Below are 24,376 nucleotides of genomic sequence, written 5' to 3'. Positions count from 1 at the left end.
GGACATATGCAGAAAAGAAAGGGCAAAGAAGGCTGACTGTGAGACCAAGGTCTGTACAGAGCTACAAGGGATGTGTCAATCAGAAAACCACCAGGGTGCCTGTTCTAACACCTTACTCTAAATATGAGTGGGTTGTGCACAGTTCACAGCAAAAGAAACGTGCAAGCATTAAAGATTTGATTTTCAAATTAATTTCACCATATAATAAAAATTCATCATCTTAGATGCAATCTTCTGAAATAAGCTACTACAGGGAAAAAACCAGATTTATTCCCACAGACTTTTTTTTTTTTAATTTCACCTAATAATCTAGTGTAAATACTGTCCAAATTGTCTAAAGTAAAAAATTTGTTTGTACTTTAGAGAAATAGTTAGTAGACTAAACTATTTACAGACATACAGATCCACACCTACTAAAACTCCTTTTTCTGTACTATTTCTAATTGAATAAAAGTATAATTTCTTCTAATATTTTACGTACAATAGTATATTAAATTCCAACTCTTTCAAGCAGACCAAACAATGAAAAACAAACCAAAAAACTTAAATTTTGAGTCTTTTATGAATCACGGAATCACAGCATGGTTTGGATTGGACGGGACCTTAAAGGTCATCTTGTTCTGACCCTGTTGCCATAGGTAGGTACACCTTCCACTCAGAGCCTCATCCACCCTGGCCTTGAACACTTCCAGGGAACTTCTCTGGGAAATCTGTGGCAGTACCTGACCACCTTCACATGATAGAAGTTCTTCCTAATGCCTAATCTAAACCTGTTTTCAGTTCCATAGAATCATAGACTATGCTGAGTTTGAAGGGACCCATTAAGATTATCAAGTCCAACTCCTGGCTCTGCACAGGACACCCCAAGAATCACACCCTGTGCCTGAGAGTTGTCCAAAGACTTCTTGAACTCTGTCAGGCTTGGGGAGGTGACCACTACCCTACTACACTGAAACAGATGGGCTGTTTCAGTGCCCATCTGTGGGGGAACTCTGGGGGAAAAGCCTATTCCTAATATCCAACCTAAACCTCCCCCAGCTCAGCTTCAGGCTGTTTCCTTGGTATTGTCACTGATCACAGGAGTGAAGAGATTGGTGCCTGCCCCTCTGCTGCCCCTTGGGAGGTTGTAGAAGACCACACTGAGGTGTCCCTCAGTTTCCTTTTCTCCAGGCTGCACAAACCCAGTGGCCTCAGATGCCCCTCCTAAGGACTCCCCTGGCTTTTCTTTGACCATTCTCTAATATCTCAATGTCTTTTTAATATTGTGGTGCCCAAAACTGCCCCCAGCACCTGAGGTGAGGCTGCCCCAGTGCCTGGCTGCTGATGCTGTGCCTGAATCCCCCAGGACAGGGCTGTCCCTCCTGGCTGCCAGGGCACTGCTGGCTCATGTTCAATTTGCCACTGACCAGGACCCCCAGGTCCCTTTCCCCAGCTGCTCTCCAGCCCCTCATTCCCCAGTCTATAACACAGCCAGGATTGCCCCATCCCAGGTGCAGAATCTGGCACTTGCCCTTGTTAGACTTGGTGAGATTGGTGGTTGCCCATCACTCCAGGGTATGGAGGTGTCTCTGCAGGACCTCTCTGCCTCTGAGGGAGCAGACAGATCCTTCCCAGTTTGGTGTCAGCAGCAAATTAACTTAGAATTCCTTTGAGCACTCCATCCAAGACATTAATGAAGGTGTTGAAGAGAAGCAGGCTGAGGATGGAGCCCAGTGGGACCCCAGCAGTGACAGGTCCCCAGCCTGATGTCCCCTCATTCACTGTCACCTTTGTGCCTGACCCGTGACCCCATTGCTCATCCACTATGTAACTCAGTTATTCAGCTGTGAGCTGGACATTTTGGAAATCTAAAATGAGTTAAGAGTGTGCATCTTACATATTTACCATTAATTTTAGCTAAGCGACAAGAAAAAAATATAATTGTGGATATGAGTATTTTTGGTAATTAAATATCAAAACACTTTTGGAAATGACTGATTAATTTGCTAAAGGTACAAAGCTATTCAAAGTAATATTAATTTATAATAGTAATTAAGAATATCAAATATCTTCTAAGTAAAAAAAGGAAAAAAGAAATATTGGATTGTGATGTGGAATTTCCTAATGAAGCACAAAGTTGGTTAAGCTTGTTGAACTTCAGTTTACTTGTGTGGCCCGAAAATAATACTTACCTGTTAGAAAACTATGAGGTCCTAAGAGAATATTTGTGAAGTTTATGAAGGCAAATCAAAAATGCTTAGCTTCAGGCAAATGGAAAAATCCCATTCTCTGTTTCCTTCTGCATTGGTACTGCCCAATTCCCCAGCTGCCTGTACAGCTGGAGGAATTAAGCCTGCTTGAATATTTAAGATTAAAGCAGTTACAACTCAGAGGTACAAACCAATAAATCTAAATGAAACAGCCTTGTCAGTTTGCAATTTCTTGTATACTACAGATTGAAAGGGGGATGCTTTTGACAGTTGTGATCGTCCAATTATTTTTCTGAGATAGAGACTCATGAAAAAATGTATGCAAGCTGAAAGAATGAAAGGGAGAATTCTGTATGAAGTAATTGCTGTTATTCCCCAAATGAATCTTCTACAATTACATTTGATACCACACTTGATTGCCTTGCAATGGTTGGTTAACTAAAGCAATTTTGTTTCCAGTTGGGTTGCTGTATTAATTGTACTTACACATGTAAAAACATAAGGGATATCTCATTGGTATTTTAAAAGGGGAGTCTGTATGGATGGCCTATTAACATCCACTTATTTATATGGAGACTGAAACTCAAACTTTTAAGACTTAATTATCATATAAAAATGCCACATGAAAAATTCTTTCAATATGCTTTCTCTTTTCACCAGTAGTGTAATTTTATTTTCTTCTGTGTAAATGATGAATTTTTACCTCTTGGTAATTTTTAGACAGCATTTTCTCTGATAATAATATGTAGGCTGGTGTTCATGTACCAGCTGGGCTTAAAAATAATGACAAAAGGTCATGGGAATATTACTTTGGAAATATGGTTTGTTTATCTTTTTCTAGTAGAAATTTTGGCTGCATAAAACTGTAGTGAAAAGTTGCTCAGCCAAGAAACAAAAGATGAAAATGATAGCTAAGATAAAACAAGTTTCCTATCCCCAGAGTTGATCCAAGCAGTGACCTGCAAGAGCAGAGCAGTAGTAGGTGTCTCTGTTGTGTTGTGCAGTTTGAAGATTTTCAGGACTGTCTGTAGTTTATTCTGGGTGTTACAACAATGCTAAAACACTGTATCCTAAAAGCCTCAGCTGGAAAACAAACAAACAAACCATGAAATATTCAGCTTTGGCATGGTTTCACTATAAAGAAGCAGTTTACTAAACATATTTTGCCTCTTGAGAGAAGGAAAACTCTGTGAAGAAAACAAGCTAGAATCCTTTTTCTCTCATCTCTTCAGAGATATGATACAGTTCTCTCATGGTTGGTACCTCTGATAATTCTCTTTTGTGCCAAGAGCATCTGTGAGAAATGATGCAGCTGAGATTTGGCACCAGACCTGCAGTACAGGGAACCAGCCCTCACAGGTGCAAAGTAGGTGTGGGATCCTTTCCTAGTAAGTCGGGGATACTTTATAATTTTGTGAAAGTTAGAATACTAAATTACACTTTATAATTTTGTGAAAGTTGTAACACTAAACACAGGCAAAGTATCAAAACTGTCAATATCTTCACACAGAGCTTTGATCCAAAACTGAGTGAAATAATCTTCCATTAATTTTGATTCATTTTGGATAATGCCTCACATTTCTAAAGTGACTTCTGTGACTTGAAAAAAACCCATCCAAATGATCAATTAAAATGGACAGGTTTTAGGGAGGACAATATTTTATTCTCTGAAGGGCTGTGTGCCACCTCTTTTGGGACCTGTAGCCTTCATTTGTGTATAATTTAAATTAAATGTGTCCTATCTCACTGAAAGGAATGAAGTACCATTTTTCTGCCAGTGATTGCACTTGGACATTTTTCTACCCAGAGCATGAATTTCTGTGTGTGTCCTCTGAGAGTAATAAGAAGGTGAGGTAAAGAAATAAGGATAAATTCTATTTACTGAAATAGGGTGGGTTTAAGGGTTGTTCTGATGTTTAGCTGATGTTTGTCAAATCACTTACACCTTATTGAGTAATGGACATTCACTGTGAATGTTCCAGGAACAAACATTTCTGCAGTTCTCTAGAATATTTGTCAAAGTGAGACAGGAGAATGATGGTTACACTTTGGAACACACTGACTTCAGCTTCCCAGGATCTCCATCATTAGTGAGGAGAATTTGATCTAAGTGCAGAAATCCACTGTGAACATGTCCATGCTGAAGGCTCTTTGGAGATGTAGCATAAACCTCACCAGAATAGTGCAGAATTTGCCTGGTGTTCCCTCCTGGGAGCCATTGCCCTCTGTTTGCTTGTCTGTCCCCAACATCCTGCCCCCTAATGTTTGATTCTTATTTCAAAAAGTCTCAGTGTGCCTTCTTGTTTACAAATATCTAGCAGGTACTAGTGGGATAAAAGAAAAACTTCTTAATGGAAATTAAAAAAAAAAAAATCAGAGTCATTAGAAATCTTTTTAAGAGTAGAGTTGCTTTCTACCTTGCCTGAATTTTTATAACTTCCTAGAGTCTCTCAGATGAGTCTTTCACTCTAGAAATCATTGATTTTCCTCTCAAATATGGGCTGCCATAGGACAGCTCTTCCATGCTTCTGTTCCATTATATATCTGACACAATCTTGTATGAGAATTGCACCAGTGAATGTTAGTGTGATTAATCATACTGGAATCCTTGATTTCTCTTTTCTTTCTCACACTTTAAGAATTTTAACTGATTAGAGAGTTGATGAGGAAGACAGTGGTAGCAGTACAATCAGAATTAAGATTTTATATAAGCAGGGATATAAAATGTGTAGCTATAGAGGAGCTAGCTTTTAGTCTTTAGATACTGGTTATTTACCACCTCTTACTATGCTTACCTTCAGTAAAGGAGTGTAACTTTATAATATAAATCATTGCACGGATCTCATCTGTGCAGTTCAGTGCTTCACTGGTTGGAAACTTGCCAAAAAAGCTTTTAGAGTAGAGCAAAGAAACACCTTCAATCACTGTTGAGGGCTTTCAAGCATTCCATTTTATCTCAAAAATCAAATATGTTAAAGACATCTAATACACTTTTTTTTACTTATTGACCAGGCAACTCATTTAAAAAATGTGCAGCTTCTGAAAGAGGTGGAGGGAAGGATCTAGGTAAGAAGAAAAGAAAGAAAGGTGTGATTTTTATTATTAAGCTGCCATACATGTGCATTATCACCTTCATTTTGAATGAGGCTTTAATGTGCTTTCAGAACAAACACCTTATTAAAAGCAAGATATACTATTGTACTCCATTTATTAACATCCTGTAGGTTCTTCAGGTTAAAACTGAGAAGTACAATATGCTAAGAAAAGCTTTTGCAGGCTGCTATTGTGCACATTTTCTAAGAGTTCATTGAATCAGATGAAGCTAACTGGTTTTTTGATGTTACCTTTCACCCTCCCATTCAGTTCCTGGGATAAGTAATTCATAGCACTGTTTTAATATTCACTGTTTTAATACCAGTGAATAAGTAAAATCAATTAGAAATGGACATCAAGGGTGCTGTTTAGTTTGTCTGTAAGCTTTTTTGTCAAATATTTTCCTTTCAGAACTAACAATATATTTTTTCTGTGATTTATCATTGCCAGTATAACTAGGACATGACTAGTTTCCTCACTTTCCCAGGAAAACTCATTTTCCTGTTGGTTGTCACATATTATTCTGACCCTTTTTACACTGAATTTAGGAAATGTGCCCATGTTTTGGGAAAAGTATTAACTAACCTAACTTTGCTGTCAATATTTACAAATTGAAATTTTTGTTATATTTACAAATTGAGAGAGGGATTTTTTTTGTTGTTGCCTTTTTTTTTTGTGTGTGTGTGTGTGTTTGTTTGTTTGTTTGTTTGTTTTAATTTAAAACTAAAAAAAAACCTGATTGAATATGCACAGGAAGTTTATCAATGGTGTAAGACTCAAATATGGCTTTTCATAATGGCGTCATACTTCTAACTTTGAGAAATTCAGAAAATATTACAGAGGTTTGGTTCTTACTTCAGAGGAGGAATTCCTTTCATAATAGCAAACCTTAGAGTTTGTTTGGTTTTTTTTTAAGGAAATTAAACCCAAATATTTTTTAAATATTTCCTGCCAGAAAGAGCAAATACTATGAATACGTGTATATGGAATTCTACATGTGTTATTTCATCCTAAGAATAGAACTTTTCTGAAAGCCTGAGCTGAATGGGTTGGATTTTTGGAGGAGGAGATATTTGTGGGTTTCTTAACTCCATTTACTTCTTTTTTTTCTCAAATGACAAAACCAGTGCTGTCATGCAGGCCAGATATTTTACCTTCTTCTTATGTCCCAGGGCTCCTGTAGAATGCCCGATGAAAATTCAGCTTATCTTTGTCAAAGCTCATTACCTTTAGAAAAGAACCTAAGAGGGGAGTTGGAAAGTTTCCATGTTGAAAAGTTTGTAGACCTCTACACTCCCAAGAAGCTCAGTTCCTTGAAAAGAGGCTTGTGCAGCAGATGTGATCAGAAAATGTTTGATGTCTGCACTCTTTTGCAGTGGCAATACTGTGGAAGTTTTAATAGGTATTTCTTTTTACATAGACTTTCAAATGCTCTGGGAGTGCAAGAAAATCTTATTATTAGGAGCTGCATTTTGCTCAAGGGATTTGGGAATTCTCAGCTTTCCATCTCCTGAGTATAGTGTAACTCTCATTAGAATTTAAACAAAAGGTGCAAGTGTCTCTTTTATGTCCTGGAAATGCTGATGTGTGATGGAAGTAGTGTCAGATATTTCTGTAGATTCGGCCACAAAACAAGAGATGGACATAACACAGAGCAGGGAAATTCTTCAAAATTAGTAATATCCTAACCTGTGCTAACATCATGCAAAGAAATGCTTAAAAATTCTACCTGATTTGACCAGAAATGTAGCTGTTAAGCATTTGGTTTTGTTTTTTTTTTCCAGTTAATTCTTGCTATGAGCACATATGAACTCTTTAAATAAATACACAAACAAGTCTAGGTCTCACTGAAGGGGCATTAGGATTTAACATGTCTGAAGAAGTCTGGGCCAGCTCTATGACTGTGATTGATGAGTTTATAGAACACACTACCATTCTGTTTTAATTTTCCCATTTGTTAGTAACAAATTACATTGCACTGAAATACTGTGAATTATAACTTTCTTGTAAATGTGAGAATAAATATAAAAACTATCAGACCAGATCCTCACATTTAAAAATGGGTGAATAATCCCTGATGAATTATTAATTCAGGTAGGATTGTCTTATTCCTTTGGGCATTACCATCTCTCAGGAGGGTAACTTCAGTTTTGCATTTCTTAAGAGTTACACAGGAGTACAGTAAAACTAAGAGGGTTGGCTCAGTTGATATTTTTCTGTGCTTGCACAAAATTCCGGTGTTTTCACCTCATAAAACTTCTTGTGCTTTGTCTGTGAGGTTTTTCCCTACATAAAAGTTTAAAGAAAACTTCCAGCAAAAGTTTTCTACCAGACTGGATATTCTCCATATGGGCAAGTTTCATCTAATTTGCTATGGCATCATAGTATAAAGGACCTTTAGACTTAAGGTATTCTAAATTCTCATTGAAGAAGTTTTGCCATAGCACTTCTCCAACTTTCAGATAGAACATTTCAATTTTATTTTACCAATATTTGCAGATATTTTCTGCTAAAGCTGTGTTGCTCTGAAACAGGGTGGTTTGGTTTCTTTTCATTTTTGGTGAGAGATACCAGCAAAAAACCCCAAAAGCTGGATTAAGACTGAAGTTGTCTTCTTTTTCAAAAACATGCCATTAATATATTTATAAATCCCAAATGATGGCTGCCATTTCTTCTGCTGATGGTTGACTTACTTTCCTTATTACAGGAATGATACCAAATGGGTGATTTAATTCCAGATACTTCCAGTCTCTCTCGATCTCTAATGTTCTGGGTCTACATTAATTACATAAAGACATGTAAGAGTATGTGAGCATATAAAACCTGCTGAGATGATGTTGGAGGCATGCAGAAAAGCCAGACAGGGTGTTGCCTCCTAGAGACCTGCCAGCTGAGTTGAGAAGGGTTCCTGGTGCATTGCTTACATGTCTTGGGCACAGCTGAAACAAGCACAACATGGATGAAAGCAGAGTGTGTTCAGGTTTGATCTGGGTTTTATTTTGAAACACTTACATCATATTCTCTTTGAAGAATAAAGCATGGTCTATCCTAAAAAGTCCCATAGTTACACATCAGTAAGCATCCTGTGTCAAGAATAAGCACCAAGAGGAAATACTGTTCACCAAGAGGAAATACTGTTCAAGATAAAGTAAGTTTTATTTACAGCAATAGATACTTAACAGTTACCGATAAATAAATCTTGAAAATTGGAAAGCAAAGTCCATAAATCTAGTAAGTTCTTCAGACATTTAATTAACAGTAGTAGGGAAAACATCCCACAATTTCTGTGAAAATATTTACAATATTATGAACTATAGTTATATTCACCATATTACAATATTGTGAACTATGAATGATGCTTTTATGAAAAATAACTATGACATGGACAGGACTTCCTTTAACATCAGTAGGTTTTACTAAAATTATAATACTGAAATTATAATAATTCACTGAAGTGTTTACATGTACTAGTAAGAGTAGATTAGTGCAAATCCATCTATTTAATTGAAGTTGTGTATGTTTGTCAATAGGATGCACTTAATTCATCCAGCTCCTCATGTCATCTCTATACTGATAAGAAAATATTAAGATAAATACAACTGAATTCATCAAATGCTTTTATGTCTGCATGAGCTCTACAATACTATATTTTCAAGAGCTTGAAATGTTTGAATATGAAACAGAGAAAATAGTCTTCTTTATTGCTTGGAGATAATGAACTAAAACTTACAGATTTCTGAAATACTGGATTTGCTTTTCCCTATTGCTCAGTGTTCATAAACAATATTTAGGTGATATTTTGAGAATCAGACAAATTTTAAGATTGTGCTGGGCCTACTTTAATGGGTGGGAGTTATTTATAAACAGATATCAATTGTATAAATTTTCCTCTGTGTTTATACTTACACATGTATTTATATTTATATTTGAGAGATATTATATATCTCTCAAAGAGATCATCTCATGTGTTTGAGTATTTATGTCTATGAACAGGAACTCACTTTTAGCTGAGTCCTGTGGAGGTCTACAAAGGACTAACTCTGTTGGGCTCAGATACTTTGAGTATCTCAAATAGTTAAACTATTATGTGCTCATACTTTTGAAATTTTACCTCTTTCATGTTTTAAACCCCAGGAATATTTCACATTCAGTGTGAACAGTGGCTTACTGCAAAAGAGAAATCCTAGCCCTTGTGGTCAATTTGTACAGTTGGCTAATGCTCACTCTGTGCAGGAACCCATGGTTTACTCATGTCTGTGATCTTCAGTTCATAACACACAGCCTGTGCTGCTCTCATTCAGGAGAGTGGGGTTCAACATCAACCTGTTCAACATCAACTAAAATAATTTTGGAGGACTTTTCTAGGCAAAGAGTGGCTAATTTAGGATGGTTTCTGTTCATTTAGTTTTCTGGAGCTGCAATAGTCGCTGCTCTTCTCCCCAGTTTCATTGCTATGGCTTCTGTGGGTGTGCACATGACATCACCCTTGACAAGACACTTTGCAGCATTCCTTCTTCTTCCCCTATCAGCCTAAGTTTCCCAAATAACTTTTTAAACACTTGTAGTTTCTCCCTCTTGTGCTTTCTGCAATCTCAGCTCACACTTGTGTAGTACTGTGTAGTGGTGCTGTGGAGAGCTGAGCCGAGATAGTCCCAAGCAACACAGCATAAATTTCAGGGAACAAAATGATGCATTTCTTCAAACTAAAATCAGTTTAATACATGCTTTGCAATTTACTTCATTCTCTCTTCTTCACTGTGATCTTCCAGTGCTAATTTATTTTTTCAGTTGCCTTGGTTAGGTTTGCAGGAACTTTTCTGTCTTTCTTAACAAATACCTGCCTTCATTTCATTTTTTATTTTTACAAGAGAGAGCTATTTTGCTTGTTCAAAATTTCTCACATTGTCTCTTTCTTCACATCTTCACACTTCTGTGATATATCTGTCTGTCCACCCTGAATTTTAAAAAAAGAGATGAATTTCAAAGTGCTGATTTGTACGAGAATTTGAAAGTGAGTAATACAGTGTAAGGGCCCAAACTTACATGTGTTACCATAGACTCTGGGAATGATAAAATGCTGTAAACTTAATAACTCTCTGCCTAGAATAAGATTCATTTATACAAAACTTCAAATATTTTTTGAATTGTGTGCAGTTGTTGAACCAGAAGGATGTGCAAATCCATAATTAGATGATTCCTTCTCTGAGTTGTAAAGCCCAGGAGTGTTCCCAAGGAAAGATTGCTGTTCTCTCCATCCCACTGACAGCCAGCAGCCATCAGTCTGGCTTTCAAAGGTTTCTCTCTATTTCTTCTCAGTTTGTGGCATAAGCATCAAATACTTGATGAATGAAAACCCCTGTTGTGATCCATGTGAGGAAATACAAACCCCTTTTCATTTAATGCTGTTGTTAAGATGGAAAATGAGAAACATAACAGCAAGATATTGATAGAACTCTTAAATCCTATTTCTCTTCTGTATGACTTCCAGCATACCAATGTAACATCAATAATTAAGAAGAAAAATAACTTTGTTCTATTTTTTTTTTTATATGAACCTTTTGCTTGTAATGATTAACTAGAAAAGTCTTCATTTCATACTCAATAGCAAAAGGAATATTTTCCAGCTGCTGGCTTGTCTCATGCTACTGAGCTACTTCTGAAATAAGGTGTGCTCCTGAAGCTTTGCTTTATTGCAGTGGTTGAGTGCAAGACATGCACAAAACAGCTGCCAAAGCTGAATAATTAAATTATGATTCCTTCTGTTCTTTATTCATTAGGTGAGCTTGGGATAATTCTTAGAACCTGGTAACTGCTTTCCAGAGCTGCTTTCTTTTTAAGACATCAGAGATAGAGGAAAAATGATTTAGATTCAAGTCTTAAGAAAGATTTGTCTTTATAAGAGACCCATTAAAAAAATCAACAGTCAATATGCCAGAAATTTGTTACATGGGTAAGCCAAAGCAATCTGAAAAAAAACACCATAGCCTGATATGTTTGGAACTTTATTACCTTTTGTAAAGGCACTTTTCACATTCAGGAGGAAATTGAGAGATTTAGTTGAGTTTTTTCCTAATTTTCATGAAAATTGTGTAAGATGAGTTATAGCAATCATTTTGAAGATTTTTTGAATTATTTTTTGGTATGTCATAACCCTCTGGGGTCTAACAACACATTTTAAGTGATTGAATAAACTCAGTGAAGAATTGGTCCAGACAAAGAAAGAAATCAGTGTTTTTAAAAATATTAGAAATCACTAAATTTACAGGTCAATGTCAGCCTTGTAAAATATGATCCAAATTTTGGATCATACTTTCATAATTCATATATGAAATTTTTTTTCCTGTGTTACACAGGATTGTAATATCCCATAGAAAGAGCCTAAAATCTTCTTATATTTTAATTTTTACATGTGGATAAATAAAAAGCTGTGTAAGGCTCTCTGCTGTTGCTGTTTAAGGGAAAGTTATGCAAAATGTTGGCATTTTTCTATTCCAGTGAGATTCTTAAAATACATTTATGTTTTTTGGGTACTATTGCTTAGAATTTACTTACAGCGACTCTTTGTGTGATGTATTTCTTATGATACATTTTTTGGGGGGTTTTTTTTGGTTTGTTTTTTTTTGTGAAGACAAGCCTTGAATTATACACACTTCAGCCACTCTCATGGATCACCAAGCAGCTACCCTCAACTTTTTACTCCATTGTGGTGTCATATGCCTAAAATTTTATTCCTTTTTGTAGCAACTGATTGCAGCATTGCTAAACATGGTCTTATTTGTTGGTTGTAGTGGATAGAACACAGAAGAAATGTAACAAATGCACACACATTTTTTGGGGGGAACAAATTCTACTAAATGTTTGCCTCTTGCTCTGTAGAAAATAATTTTCTCAAGGGCTTTTGAAGACTTTTTGGAGTTGGAGAACTGGCATATTTTCTATATTTGGTTATGATAGTGCAAGTGGTTCAGTGCATCCCAGCACCAACACAGATATGAATTCAGAATGCCAATTTCTTCTGAATCCAAAGGAAATTTATGTCCAAATTGTTTAACTAGGCTCCTGAACTCTAATTTTGCACTATTTACAAAATAAAAAATATGCAATTAGTAGAGACAGTTTTCAAAAACTTTATTTTATTTTATATTCTTTCATCAACTAAAGAAAGTAATGCTGAATAAATTATAGTAAACATACTTTGCTGCTTTAATTAAACTGATCAGATAGTGTGATATAGAGGTTAATTAGCTGCTAACAAATTAATTTCATTTTCCCACCTGGAAATCTGCTTTGTAATCAATTGCATTTTGCCTTATAAAAATAAATTGCTTATTCTTTGAGGAAGCTATTGTGATGAGAAATTAGCAGTTTCCTGGACCTTTTGGACGAATTTATTTACCAAAATTAAAATTGATTTGAAATATTTTTGTTTCTCAGTCTTCCTTGTTTTTGGCTTAGAGCACTGGAGGAAGAATGAAGAGGATGGTTATTCCTATCTCTTTATATATGTAGCTGGTTCTTTAAATTAAATTTAAAGCTTGTTCTTTAAGTTTGGTAACTCCAAAAGAGTCTCCTTATGATTTTCTTTCCTGGTCATTTGTCACTCATGCAAGTACATAAAATCCTAGGTTTTACTGTGGATCAAAATACCATTCTTGAGAATAATTTTTCAGCTTGGCTGACTAAAAGAAGTCAGTCTGTGATATAGGCAACTATACCAAAGAACAATATCCATGTGGTTTTGCAAATTTAAATTTTCAGTCACTAATTTTTTCATTCCTGCATGAAGTATTTGGCCTTTGATGCTTTGCAACCAAAAAAATGCTTAATACTTTGCCACATTTAATTTGCTTAGTTTACCAGTTGCACTAAAAAATTGCAGTAAATTAAATAAGTCACCAAAATTAATAACAATTCATTAAAAAAAATAGACTGTACTTACCATTAGGCAAATTAGCAAAATTCCATTGTTATATTAACAATTATCTGCATGTCCAACAAAGTTTGGTGTTGACTCCAGGCCATTGAGCCAGAGGATGTCTTCATGCAGAAGTTTTTTGTGGAGTATATTGTATTCTTTCAGGAGAACAGACATCTCTGTAGATTTTGATTTGGGTGTGTGTTTGTCTGACTTGTATTTCTCATCTTTTGGGCTCTGTTACATTTAACCTCACCATGCAACTACTTTTGACTTTTAATTCTACAGTCAAAGTGCAATTAGTACTTGAAATGTATTCTTAACTTTTTTGCATGAAGTTAAATATCATCCTGGCAGCTTAAGTAGTCCAGTGGCAGTTTCTAACAGTTATTCTTACACTGAAAAATACCTTAAAATTTTAGAATTTTTTTTGACATGGAGAAGTTTTGCCTATTTTTTACAGTTTATGTGATGAATTCTAGAGATCTGAGGACACAAGTGCTCTTTTTAATGTTTGTTATCCTTCTTTTTGAGGTTATGTAGGTACACCTTAATGCTCTTCACTGATTCCCTTTTTTTGAAGTAAATGTATAATGTAGCATAATATGGACACTGAGGCAAAGGAAAAAAAAAAAAAGAAACAAAACCCCTACTTCTTGTGTCCTGTGAAAACTAGAAGGGTTTCCTCCTGAGATTTGAATATGATATAAAAAAAAAAAAAATTCTTACTCAGCTTTACTAATTATAATTTGCACGAGACAAATGAAATCAAGTGTGGTTGAATTGAGCACATAATCAGATATTGTCCCAGTGAGCAGGAGGGCACAGGGAAATGTGTGACTGTGAGGGTCAGGCCATTGAGGGGACCAGGAGCAGATGGGTGACAGCTCCACCTGTGCTCCCAGAGTGGCTGAGACCTGCCCTGGGGACTGCACTGCCAGGGCCCAGCCTGGGGGTGTGGGATGTGAGATACCTGGAGAATATTTATGGTGGAACCTCAGAGATTTCAAATTTTCTTCCAAGTTTAGACTTCAACGCACTCTTCCAAGATCTCAGTTTTTAACTCAAATGCCTAAAACCTGACCACCATCAATGCTGTAATCTGTGGATCCAATCTCAGTCAAAAATCCTCAGAATCCATGTCAAGGGCTTCAAAGAATATCTTTCCTAGAGTGTATTTTTATCTGGATTCTGGATGTGTGCATTACACTTACCTAACATCTTTTGAAATGAGGTTTTTATGTTTTAGTCCTGCTGTTGAGCATGCAGGTGATTGATAAATTATTATTTATTTATCACTCTGATGCAGCTGTGAATGATCAGGTGAGCCCCTCATGAAAGCTGTCAGTAAATTTTGAAGGTTTCTGGATTGATAATTTCAGTGAAGGAATTACCTGTAAATGAATGCTGAAAAAGTTGATCTTTCTCACCATTTAAAAGAAAGAATAGTCTATGCCAATGTGCAGTACCTTTAATGCTCCTTTATGTTATTTCCTGTAATCTTCACCTTCATCTTTTCATTTCAATTATTAGTCTCAGTGGAATCTTGAGAAAAGTCCTTTACACAAATCTGATGAAAAAGGCTTATCATAAATTATAGTGCAGACCTGGAAGGTTTTAATTAGTGTATGAAATTTAATATTCTGACAAAGCAGTTATTTAATCAAATCAAGTTAGGAGGAAAAATGTCTAACCCGAGTGACTCATTTGTCCATATTTTGGGTGATATAGCGACATATTTCTTGATAGATTATTATTTCACAGTTTTATTTTTTTTATTTTAATAATTTTATTTTTAAAAAATCTTGATTCTATGTCCAGTCTTCCTGTTTTAAACAAATTTACAATTTCTTAAAGCCCACATTTAGGCACTGTAATTGCATGCATACACTGTAATTATGATTGCAACTGGTTTACTGTATTGCCTGAAATTTTGTTCACTTTAAGGATAAGTGACAAATCAGTATTTTTACATATGGATACTGAAGGGAAAAAAGAAGTTATTAGCAGCTAAGCTACTTATTTTATATGTGTCATTTCACTTCTGTAAAATCACAAAGCTGTAACAAAAGAGATAGTAGTAGCTGACATTCTTTCTTTTTTTTTCCCTGTTTGCAGGCTTTTATTCCCTGACATTATCCTATTTAGAAACAGATGTAATTTTTTATGTGTGGCAGGCCATATTTAGCTTTCTTTTCTGAGGTGTTTATTGTGCCTTAAACTGCATGTCAGACTGTGTAAGGGATTAAACTAAAACTGCCTGGATTATTTTTCATAGAATTTGTAAGGATGGGTTTAAACCTTAATTACCCCAAAGGTATTAGAGTGAACTTTTTAAATACATTTCTTTATTCAAGGGGATGCAAAAATTTGGTTTTTTTTTTTAAATTAAAATGGATGTTTTGCCAACACTTCATGAAATGCTTTTTTAGAATTTGTAGGCATTTACATTCATTTCCTTTGGTCTGCCTAAAGAGTGAAATTATTATTATTATTATTATTGCTTTATGCTAAACAAAAGGACTCCCAGTTTTTTCACTAATGAGAATGTCTTTATCAAGTGTGTGGGACTAATATGATTTTAAAATGTTGACCAAATTTCTATCTGTAATTTTAAGACCTTTTTTGTTAAAACTGAAGAGTCAAGATCAGACTTTTATTTGCTATATGGTTTGGTTTCTCCCTGATTTTGATTTCTTTCTCTACCTCTTACCTCCAAACTAAAAGAATCCTCACTACTTGCAGATTATCTGCAATATAGAGCAGCATTTTTACATTGACTCACTTTGGGTCCTTTAGAACTTCTTGGGTAAAATACTTAGAAGTTGTGGGAAGTATCCTGTTTTAAAACAAAATCCAAATAAACATATTTGGTTGTAATTTCAGATTTTAAAGCGTGTAGTTATAATTATGCAGTAATATGTATTTGAAAAATAATTTTGAGTTTGCTTCCAGGGGTTTGCTGAAGAAAACCTTTGAGTTGTAGAAACCTTTAACTGAAGCTCTTCTGTTTTATTTTCTGAGGGAGTTAATTATTTTCTAGTGTCTCTGTAATAGCAAAAAGTGTAATTTTTTTACTTTAACACTTTACCTACAATTCTGGAAATGCAGCTTTTAAGGAAAAAAAGGGTAAATGTGACATCTGTCAAAATTAATACATTATATTAATTTCTTACAATATGAAAAGATGCAGAAAACCTTTTTCCCTCCCTGCCCCTTTTTTTTAATATATAATCTATTTGTTTTCTTGTAGTTCATTATAGAGTCTCATAAGGTTCTGTAATTGATTTCAAGCCAATCTCCCCTGTAGGCCTAACACCATTTTAGGCTGCATCATGGGCCCTGGGTCCTGTAGGGTCTCTAGGAAGCCCACAGATAGATCTGAGGTTTTATATAATTTTAACCACAGATTCCATGAAAGGAGCATTTTTGAAAAGACTGCATTGATGTCTGCTGAAAAAGACTTCAAAAATGAATCTTTAGACTGGTTGGTGGAGCACAAACTGCATGTACAGTTCTTGGAATTCTAGCCTAAGATTTGGAGAGGAGATGTTCCTGTAGACACCACCACATGGCAGCAATGACCAGGAGCTTTCCTTTTGGCACTTGGTAAAGGAGGAGGTACATTTCCTACCAGCAAAATGACATAGATATGCTATTGCAATTTTTGCAATACATAATTATCTGTAGTGTCCATCTGTTCTGTTGCAATGTAACCCCTTGTTGCTCTTGAAAGAACTAGATTGTAAAAAGCAGTTTCCTGAGATGAAAAGCCAGCTACAGCTTCATCCATGTAATCCTGAGCTGACCTTAGGCATTTATGTGCTGAATCAATGGACTGTCTGTGAACTTGCTCTGTAGAGAAGCAAAATATGAGTGTAAGTTAGTGTTGGTGTGGGCTTAAATTTCATCTGCAGATTTTCTGAAAGCCAAAGTTTTCCCACACTTTTCTTCTCTAGACACAGAGATTATAGAGACCACCAGCTTCAGATTCTGTGTGCTGAAATTTAAGCATTTATTGATAGTACCCAATATGTATTGTTACACATTTGAATTGTTTTATACCTCAAGCTGGAAAACAGAGGGCTATTGAAATGAAAAGCAATTTAAAGACAGTGGAATAATCTCACTTCAACAGACAATGCTGTCAGTGAAAGCATGGAAGAAAAACTAAGATTAGGAAAGAATAGAAAATAGTAAGAATCAAAAATAAAACATTCATGACTTTGTCCTTAATGTAATTTTTATCTGGCTTTCCTGATGTCTTTTGCAGATACTAAAAATTTTTGCTTTGAAAGGGGAACTAAAGATGGTGAAAACCATAAAATCATAAATTGATACTACACTGCAGTTTTTCCTATATGCATATGGTCTTTCAAAGTCATTCTTTTATAAGTTCAGCTTCAGGACTGCATTACTAAATCCCTTCATTGGTGAACAGAAGTAAAAGTGGGTCTTTACCCTCTCTTTTGCACAGAATTACTGGATAAAGAACAAAAATAAAAATCTAGGCTATTTACACTCTACCTTCAGTTTGCTGACCAAGTTTGCAGTATTACTTGGTGCCAGAAGTGTGCAGCAGTGGGAAGATTCAAATTTGTTGTGTCAAGAAGTTAATAAATAACTAAACTACTCGCTTGAGAGCCAGCAACAAAGCAATTTGTTCTTGCCAACTGGAAGTGGTTAAATGATGAAAAATTGTCCTCTAAAGATCTGAGTGATCCATGAATCTAATTTGTGAACCATACAGCATTCAGTGTGTTGTAGCACTGGGTATCTCATATTTTCTATATTAAGAGTAGTGAGATATGTCCAATGTCAGTGTCAGTTTATTCATTATATAGGTAATATCTCCAGGCAGGGTAATGGACAACAAGATATGAATAACCTTACAAAAATATCTGAGTCATTTGGGCAGGAAGTGTTTATTTTCATTAACTTGGAAATATGTCATGTTCCTGAAATGTTATTCTAAAAGGTGATTTAAAAAATGCTGTTCAGTCCAGTATAGATAAATAGTAAAGCTGTGACAGCTTTGAAAAATTTAAACAGATAAATAAAAATATAAGACAAGGAAAATAAAGAGTCATTTTGTGGAAGTACATGAAGAGAGTTTTGTCTGTTGATGACAGTGTTAAAAATTCTATACAATAATGATTTGATAGCAGGATATGCAAGAGCAGTAGAGAGGGACTCAGGAAATAAACTCATGTCTAGATGAGAGTCAATACAAGAGAGGGCCTAATAGAAATTGTATTTTATGAAAATGTTCATTCTAAAAAGAAAAGCTGTAAACAAAACCAATATAGCCAGTTAATTATGTCTGCTTTGCTTTTCCTGCTCTCATTTTTCCTGCGCAAAACCTTCTAGGGATGAGAGTTGCAGTAAACAAAATGTGGAAATTTTATTTTATTTTCTTTTTTTAACTGAACAGATTACCATGTGATGAAAACACTTGTGTTAATATTTGTGGCTGCATCCTTTGCAGCTTCAAATGTTGCCTGCTAAGGAATCAGAGGGGCTTTTGAACCAATCACTTTATTTACAGAACAGTTATTTTGTACATAGCAATTTACAAAGTGAAGAGGAACCAAAGAAAATGGAACCTTTGCCTCTTCTGACTTACTTAAAGATTTCCACAAACATTATATGGCCTTTTCCTTGCAACAATCAAGTGAATAAGCAATTAGCTTCAGTCTTTAATGATGAAAAGAATTTCTTCCTGTGTCTGTAATGCCTGGAGGTCTGGCTTTGATATCCAGATACAAATATTCAACCAACTGACCTATGGATAGAAAAGTGTCTTGATGGAAAAGTGGAAAAGTTCATTTTGAGGGAAAAGGATGAATTCATGTTAATAGCACTTACCTCAAAATGGCATTTAGCTCATCTGTAATATATTTCATGTTTGACTTTCTAAAAGGTCAAAAAGGAGAATAAATGATGTCATTATTTATGGAGTGAGTAAAATGATCATTTTTAAAGATGAACTGCATTACTTTGTAATACATGTCATACTTTTTTAGTGAAAGTAAAAACTGTTGTTGGCTTATCTGCTTGAAGAATGACTACTGAAATCATTCTCTCCTGTTGGTATTTATAAAAGAAAACACTTTGTTGTTTTTAACTTTTTATTTAGATGCATAAAAGATATTACCATAAACAGATCTGAAAAAATAAGATAATTTTCAGAGGTCAACAGCAATCACCTATTTTAAGCACACTGCTGGATATAAAGAAATATAACTTCTCTTTTTATTTATTCAAAATCAATAAAGGTAATTAAAAAGACTGTCCATACATGTCTCTATTTCAGACAGAAATGCATTTAAAATTTATTTTATTTAAAAACTTTGGGCACATCGCAGCAATTTATTTGGTGGAAAGCTACTCCAGTGAACCTAAATCTTACAAGGTTTTTAAATGGTTCAGTAATAGTTAAACATGAAAAAAACCACAAAACCTGTATTCCATAGGACGTACCCCAGTTTTCAGCAAACTATAGAAGTTACCACTGAATGGAATTTCTGACTGATTTTAGAATGGGAATGAGCAATCTTCTCCCTCTATGCTTTGCTTGAATTCCATGGTACAGTGTTTCCACAGAGCTGCCAGGAGCTGCTGTGCACTTCACCAGCCAGACTCCCCTGTGATGTATTTTCACAGATTTATTTTCGCAGTGGGAGGTGAATGCAACAATAAACATGTGTACAGCAAACACTTACCCCACTTAGCAAAGCCGTGCCTGGCTGTATCTGCTGCCTGCTGGATGTCACGGGGCATAAACCCCCTAATTGCACAGGGAAAGTCACTTGTCTGTGGCAGAAACAGCTCATGGAAGCCTTTTATGAGCTCTGGAGTTTGTCCAATGTTATCTGTACTTTTCTAGCTGTGTTTTGAGTGACTTATGCAGCCTCCCACGGAAGGAGCATTAAATGAGTTAAATGAATGAAGTTTAGCACGAGCATGGGAAATTGTGCATGCAACAGAGAGCAAGCAAAGATCAGAGTTTGTCATGTTTCAAAGAGAATACATAAAGAACTAGTGGTTTAGTTCAAAATGTATCTTGCAATAGTAGAGATTATTGCTACCTAAGTTTATTCCCTGCTTTCAAACTAACAATTACTTTTCTTTCTCTTACAGAATAATGATATAATCTATTACAATGCAAAAGATGATCAGAATGATGTAAGTAATATGTTTCATTTAATTTCGTTGCCTGTAATCTCAGAAAATTAGGGGAATGAAAACATTAATGAAACTTTAAGAATATCATTTAAAGATTGGGCAGAAGCAAAAAAAGCAAGAAACTTCAAAATGTCTTTAAAAGCTTCCTCAAGAGCCAGACAATATTTTATGTTTTAATTCTCAAAGTCTGTCTCCTTTCATACAGTTTGAATTACTGGTCAGGCAGAAAATGTGCTGGGACAATGAAGATCCTGACAGCAGTATAATTCACTTTTTGAAACGTAATGAAATCAAATTATAGGATTGGAGAATCAAAATGATAAATGTAAATAATTCAGTTCACTTTGAAGGAATCATTTTCTGGCCTTATTTTCCAAGATCATGTGGTGTTTTTCTGTATTCTTTGTAATAAATCTTTTACATGAGGAGGGAAAGATGTGAAATGTTACCGAATAATTATTTTCATTCACATTGTGATCATTTATGTGACTGTAATAAGATTTGGGAAAACTGAAAATCCAATCAAAAGATTTAGACTAAATGTATGATACTTCAATTCCTGGTTTACTAAAACTCTTACTTTAAAAAGGTTGAAATCTCCTATCTACCTTTAGCTGTTAAAAGTCTTTATGTGTTCTGGAGACAATATAAGCTATCCTCACCTTCACTGGAGATAATACAACTGCTTGTCTTCATTATAGATTTAATTTATAAGACCATAGAAAAATGTTGTAAATGTATTAATCAGAATTGCCAGCATGCTTCATTTGCACTTTTTAATCAAGTATACTTTAGAGATTGATGGCATCACTATTTAATGGATGCTTCTGCTGTAAGGCAATTAAAGAAGGTACATAGATCATGTCAAGCAGAACTATTTTATATGGCTATATACAGTTATGAGTACCTCATTTCAGATACCACAAACTACTGTCCTGAGTTTTAAAGTTTGCATGGTTTCAGTAAAATTCATTAGAAGTAACCTAATTTTGAGATATATTATTCTGTTCTCATTAAATTCACTGGATGGCAGGTGCTAATCTTCTCTGGAAACAGAATTACAAAGCTGAAATATTGGATTTTTAATCTCAATATACCAGATAGTAATTTTAGATTGTGGTGTGAAGTAAAAAATGTGGTATATCTGTTATGATTAAGTAGTACTGGGACAGGTCTTCAGATTGCTACTTCTACAACCAAAATACAAATCTGTTCAGCAAGGCAGGAGAGGAAATACTATTTCAGAGTTTAGTCTTTGGTTTTTATTTTTATATTTTATTTTCTTCAGGACATTTATTTCCCTTCAATAAAAAAGTACACACACACACACACCCCAAAACAAACAAAGTTTGTTACAGCAAATATACTCCTTTATTTCTGTTTCCGTTTTATTTCTTTTTTATGTCTTTCTGAACATTCATTAGAATGAAGTTTATAATAATGTTTATTGTTGAGAAGTGATCTTATAGTGATTTTTTTTTTGAGAAGACCTTCATCTAGATCTCAACTATGTAAACACCACAGATTCTTCCCTTCTCCTGAGAAAAAGATGCTTTAGACAGCTTTTTTCTTTATATATTTAGAAAATTCAATAAAATCATCTCTGAAGCACTGGTTAGTAAAACTGTGTTTACAATCCATTCCTTTCTGTGTCTAACAAGTCCACACTTTTTTCCTCTCCCATGCTGTAAGCCTTCATTTATTCACAGGAAATGATATTATATTTATCTTTGAGTACAATCAAGAATAATTAGTAGCAGAAATTAATTTATTAAAATTAGACATCTAAACTAATCACTGTGGGTACCTCTAGGGAGCTGTTCAGTTTGTTTTGAGACAGATGTCTAAGGTTATCTGAACTGAATCATTTCTAGGTGTGTGTTTCTCTGTGAACAGGTCCCTGTAACAGATCCTTTTAGATCTTTTGGATGCTGAAGGATCAGAAGAAATCAATCTCACAGGTCTTGCCTGCCAGTTTTTATTTGTCTCCACTCATCCTTTGAATATTCCAGCCTTTTCAGAAGAGCAGTCCTCTTGAATTCTGTGTATGTTTCTGGTGTATGTTTAAATACTGTAGGACAGTTTCCTTTCCTTCTTCCCATTCCCATACCACATTCAGGAGATCCTTCTCTCATTTTTCATCTGCTGTCTATATTGGCCTTTTCTAATCTAATGACTGGGCTTGTTTGTACTTAAAAAAAAAAAAAAAAGAAGCACATGAAGGCCAATCATTCTCTGGCCTTTGGATTTCTCAGTCTCTCAGATAAAATGATCAATTTGTTACCCTGCAGTCCATCAATCAGTAATAGACCTTTTGTACTCTTTATCTTACAACAGCAATTATATTCTGCTTGCTTATTTCCCCCTCCCCCCCAGTGCTCCAGGTAATGTGTGAGCACTTGATGATAATTAATGAGTTTTATCCTCACAACAAGGTAGGAGGTATTATATTTCCATTTTTTATATCTTATAGGAAGATAATGGCCAAACTTGTAATTTAGTATAGGTCTCTCAGGTTTTCATTCACTGTCCTTTTCCCAAGAACCCTCTCAGCTTGATATATTGCAGCCTGTTTGTGCACTTTAATTTGCAGGTGTCAACAGCTTGTTGTATTTGGACAAATGCTGCAGTGCTTTCAATAGATAACTGAGTAGTGCCACATTAAGCTGCTCTTTCCCATTAGTTTTCATATTTCTTGCCCGTTTTCTCATCTTTTCCTTTGTACCCCCACCTTATTGGTAGTAATTTTGTTTCACTGCTCAATTCTTTCCTCTTCTTTTATTTTAGTTTCCATTTTATTTCCAGTAATTTCATTCATGTCTAGTTTATTTCTAAAACTTTTTTTTCTGTTTCCTTCTATTCAAGTGTCGCAGACATCTTTTGTGAAAATCTTTTTCTTTAGGATTTTTTCCCTTCTGAGAAGCTGAGGCCTCAGAAACAAAATGTAAACAATGCTTATCTGCTGCTGTGGAATGCATCAAGTGTGTCTGTGATTGGGCCATCTTGAAGGTTTACAATTAATGGCCAACCACAGACCAGATAGCTTAGACTCTCTGTCTGAGACACAAACCTTTGTTATTCATTTATTTCTATTCTTAGCTAGCCTTCTGAGGAAACCTTTCCTTCTATTATTTTAGTATAGTTATATTATAATAGATATATATAATAAAATAATAAATCAACATGGAGTCAACATTCTCATCTCTTGCCTCATCCAGGAACCCTTGTGAACACTGTCACATTCAAGTAATCCACAACTTGAATGTACACAGAATTGCTCAATTGCTTAATTTTCATATATCCTGAGTTCCTTTCCTAATGTTTCTCTCATTTCCTCTTTGCATCTTGCTCCTTTTCCAAATTTTTTAGTTTAATTTCTTGTCATGGTTTTATAAACTTGTTTCTGGACAAGCTACAACAGCCTAAGGAAATTATTTTTTTTAATGATTTGATGGAAAGAACTAAGTCAAACAAATAAAGAAATGTCTTTAACATGAAACCAGCCACACTTCACTGCAAGTCTGCAGTTTCCCTGTAATCCCTGGGCATTAATTGGGAGCAGCCAGTTGTGTCTCCTGGCAGGAGCTGTGTCCCTGGTTAGCACAAGTGATTTATTGGACACTGCCTTCATGCAGTCTCACACTGGCTTGCAGTCATGGCTAACAGAGCTGTCCTCCTTGTGCAATTATTGATCACATACTCAGTGGTAGCAGCATCTTTTCTTTTCTTTTACTGGACTAACGGGGAGGCTCTACAATTATGGGTCTCTTTGGACAGCAAATATCTGCACAAAGTGTGAATTCAGAATGTGACTAGGCGTCCATGTGTGGGTCCCACTAGAGGCAAAAATCCAGAATATTCCTATGTTTGATTTTAAAACAAATACATTTTTATTACTTTATAATAAAGAAGGAATAAATCTTTTGAAACAATAAGCTATCTGTGCCATATGGTTTAGGAATTTTTCCTAATTCAGTGATGACTTGTTGTT

At 35.1% G+C, this 24,376-nt stretch overlaps 1 protein-coding gene across 3 annotated transcripts in view; it reads left to right on the top strand.

Annotated features, from left to right (window-relative positions):
- Nucleotides 1–24,376, top strand: part of CACNA2D1 (calcium voltage-gated channel auxiliary subunit alpha2delta 1) — a 366,353-nt gene that overhangs the window by 175,683 nt on the left and 166,294 nt on the right. For all 3 annotated transcript variants that reach the window (XM_054631736.2, XM_077179149.1, XM_077179150.1), the window contains exon 5: nucleotides 20,341–20,385. In XM_054631736.2, coding sequence (XP_054487711.1) covers nucleotides 20,341–20,385 — 45 coding nt within the window. The remainder of the gene's footprint in view (nucleotides 1–20,340; nucleotides 20,386–24,376) is intronic.

The sequence above is a fragment of the Agelaius phoeniceus genome, chromosome 5 (assembly GCF_051311805.1).
Source record: "Agelaius phoeniceus isolate bAgePho1 chromosome 5, bAgePho1.hap1, whole genome shotgun sequence".
In the NCBI taxonomy this organism is placed as follows: domain Eukaryota; kingdom Metazoa; phylum Chordata; class Aves; order Passeriformes; family Icteridae; genus Agelaius; species Agelaius phoeniceus.
The sequence above is the reverse complement of the archived record's forward strand: the minus strand, read 5'-3'. Positions and strand labels throughout refer to the sequence as shown.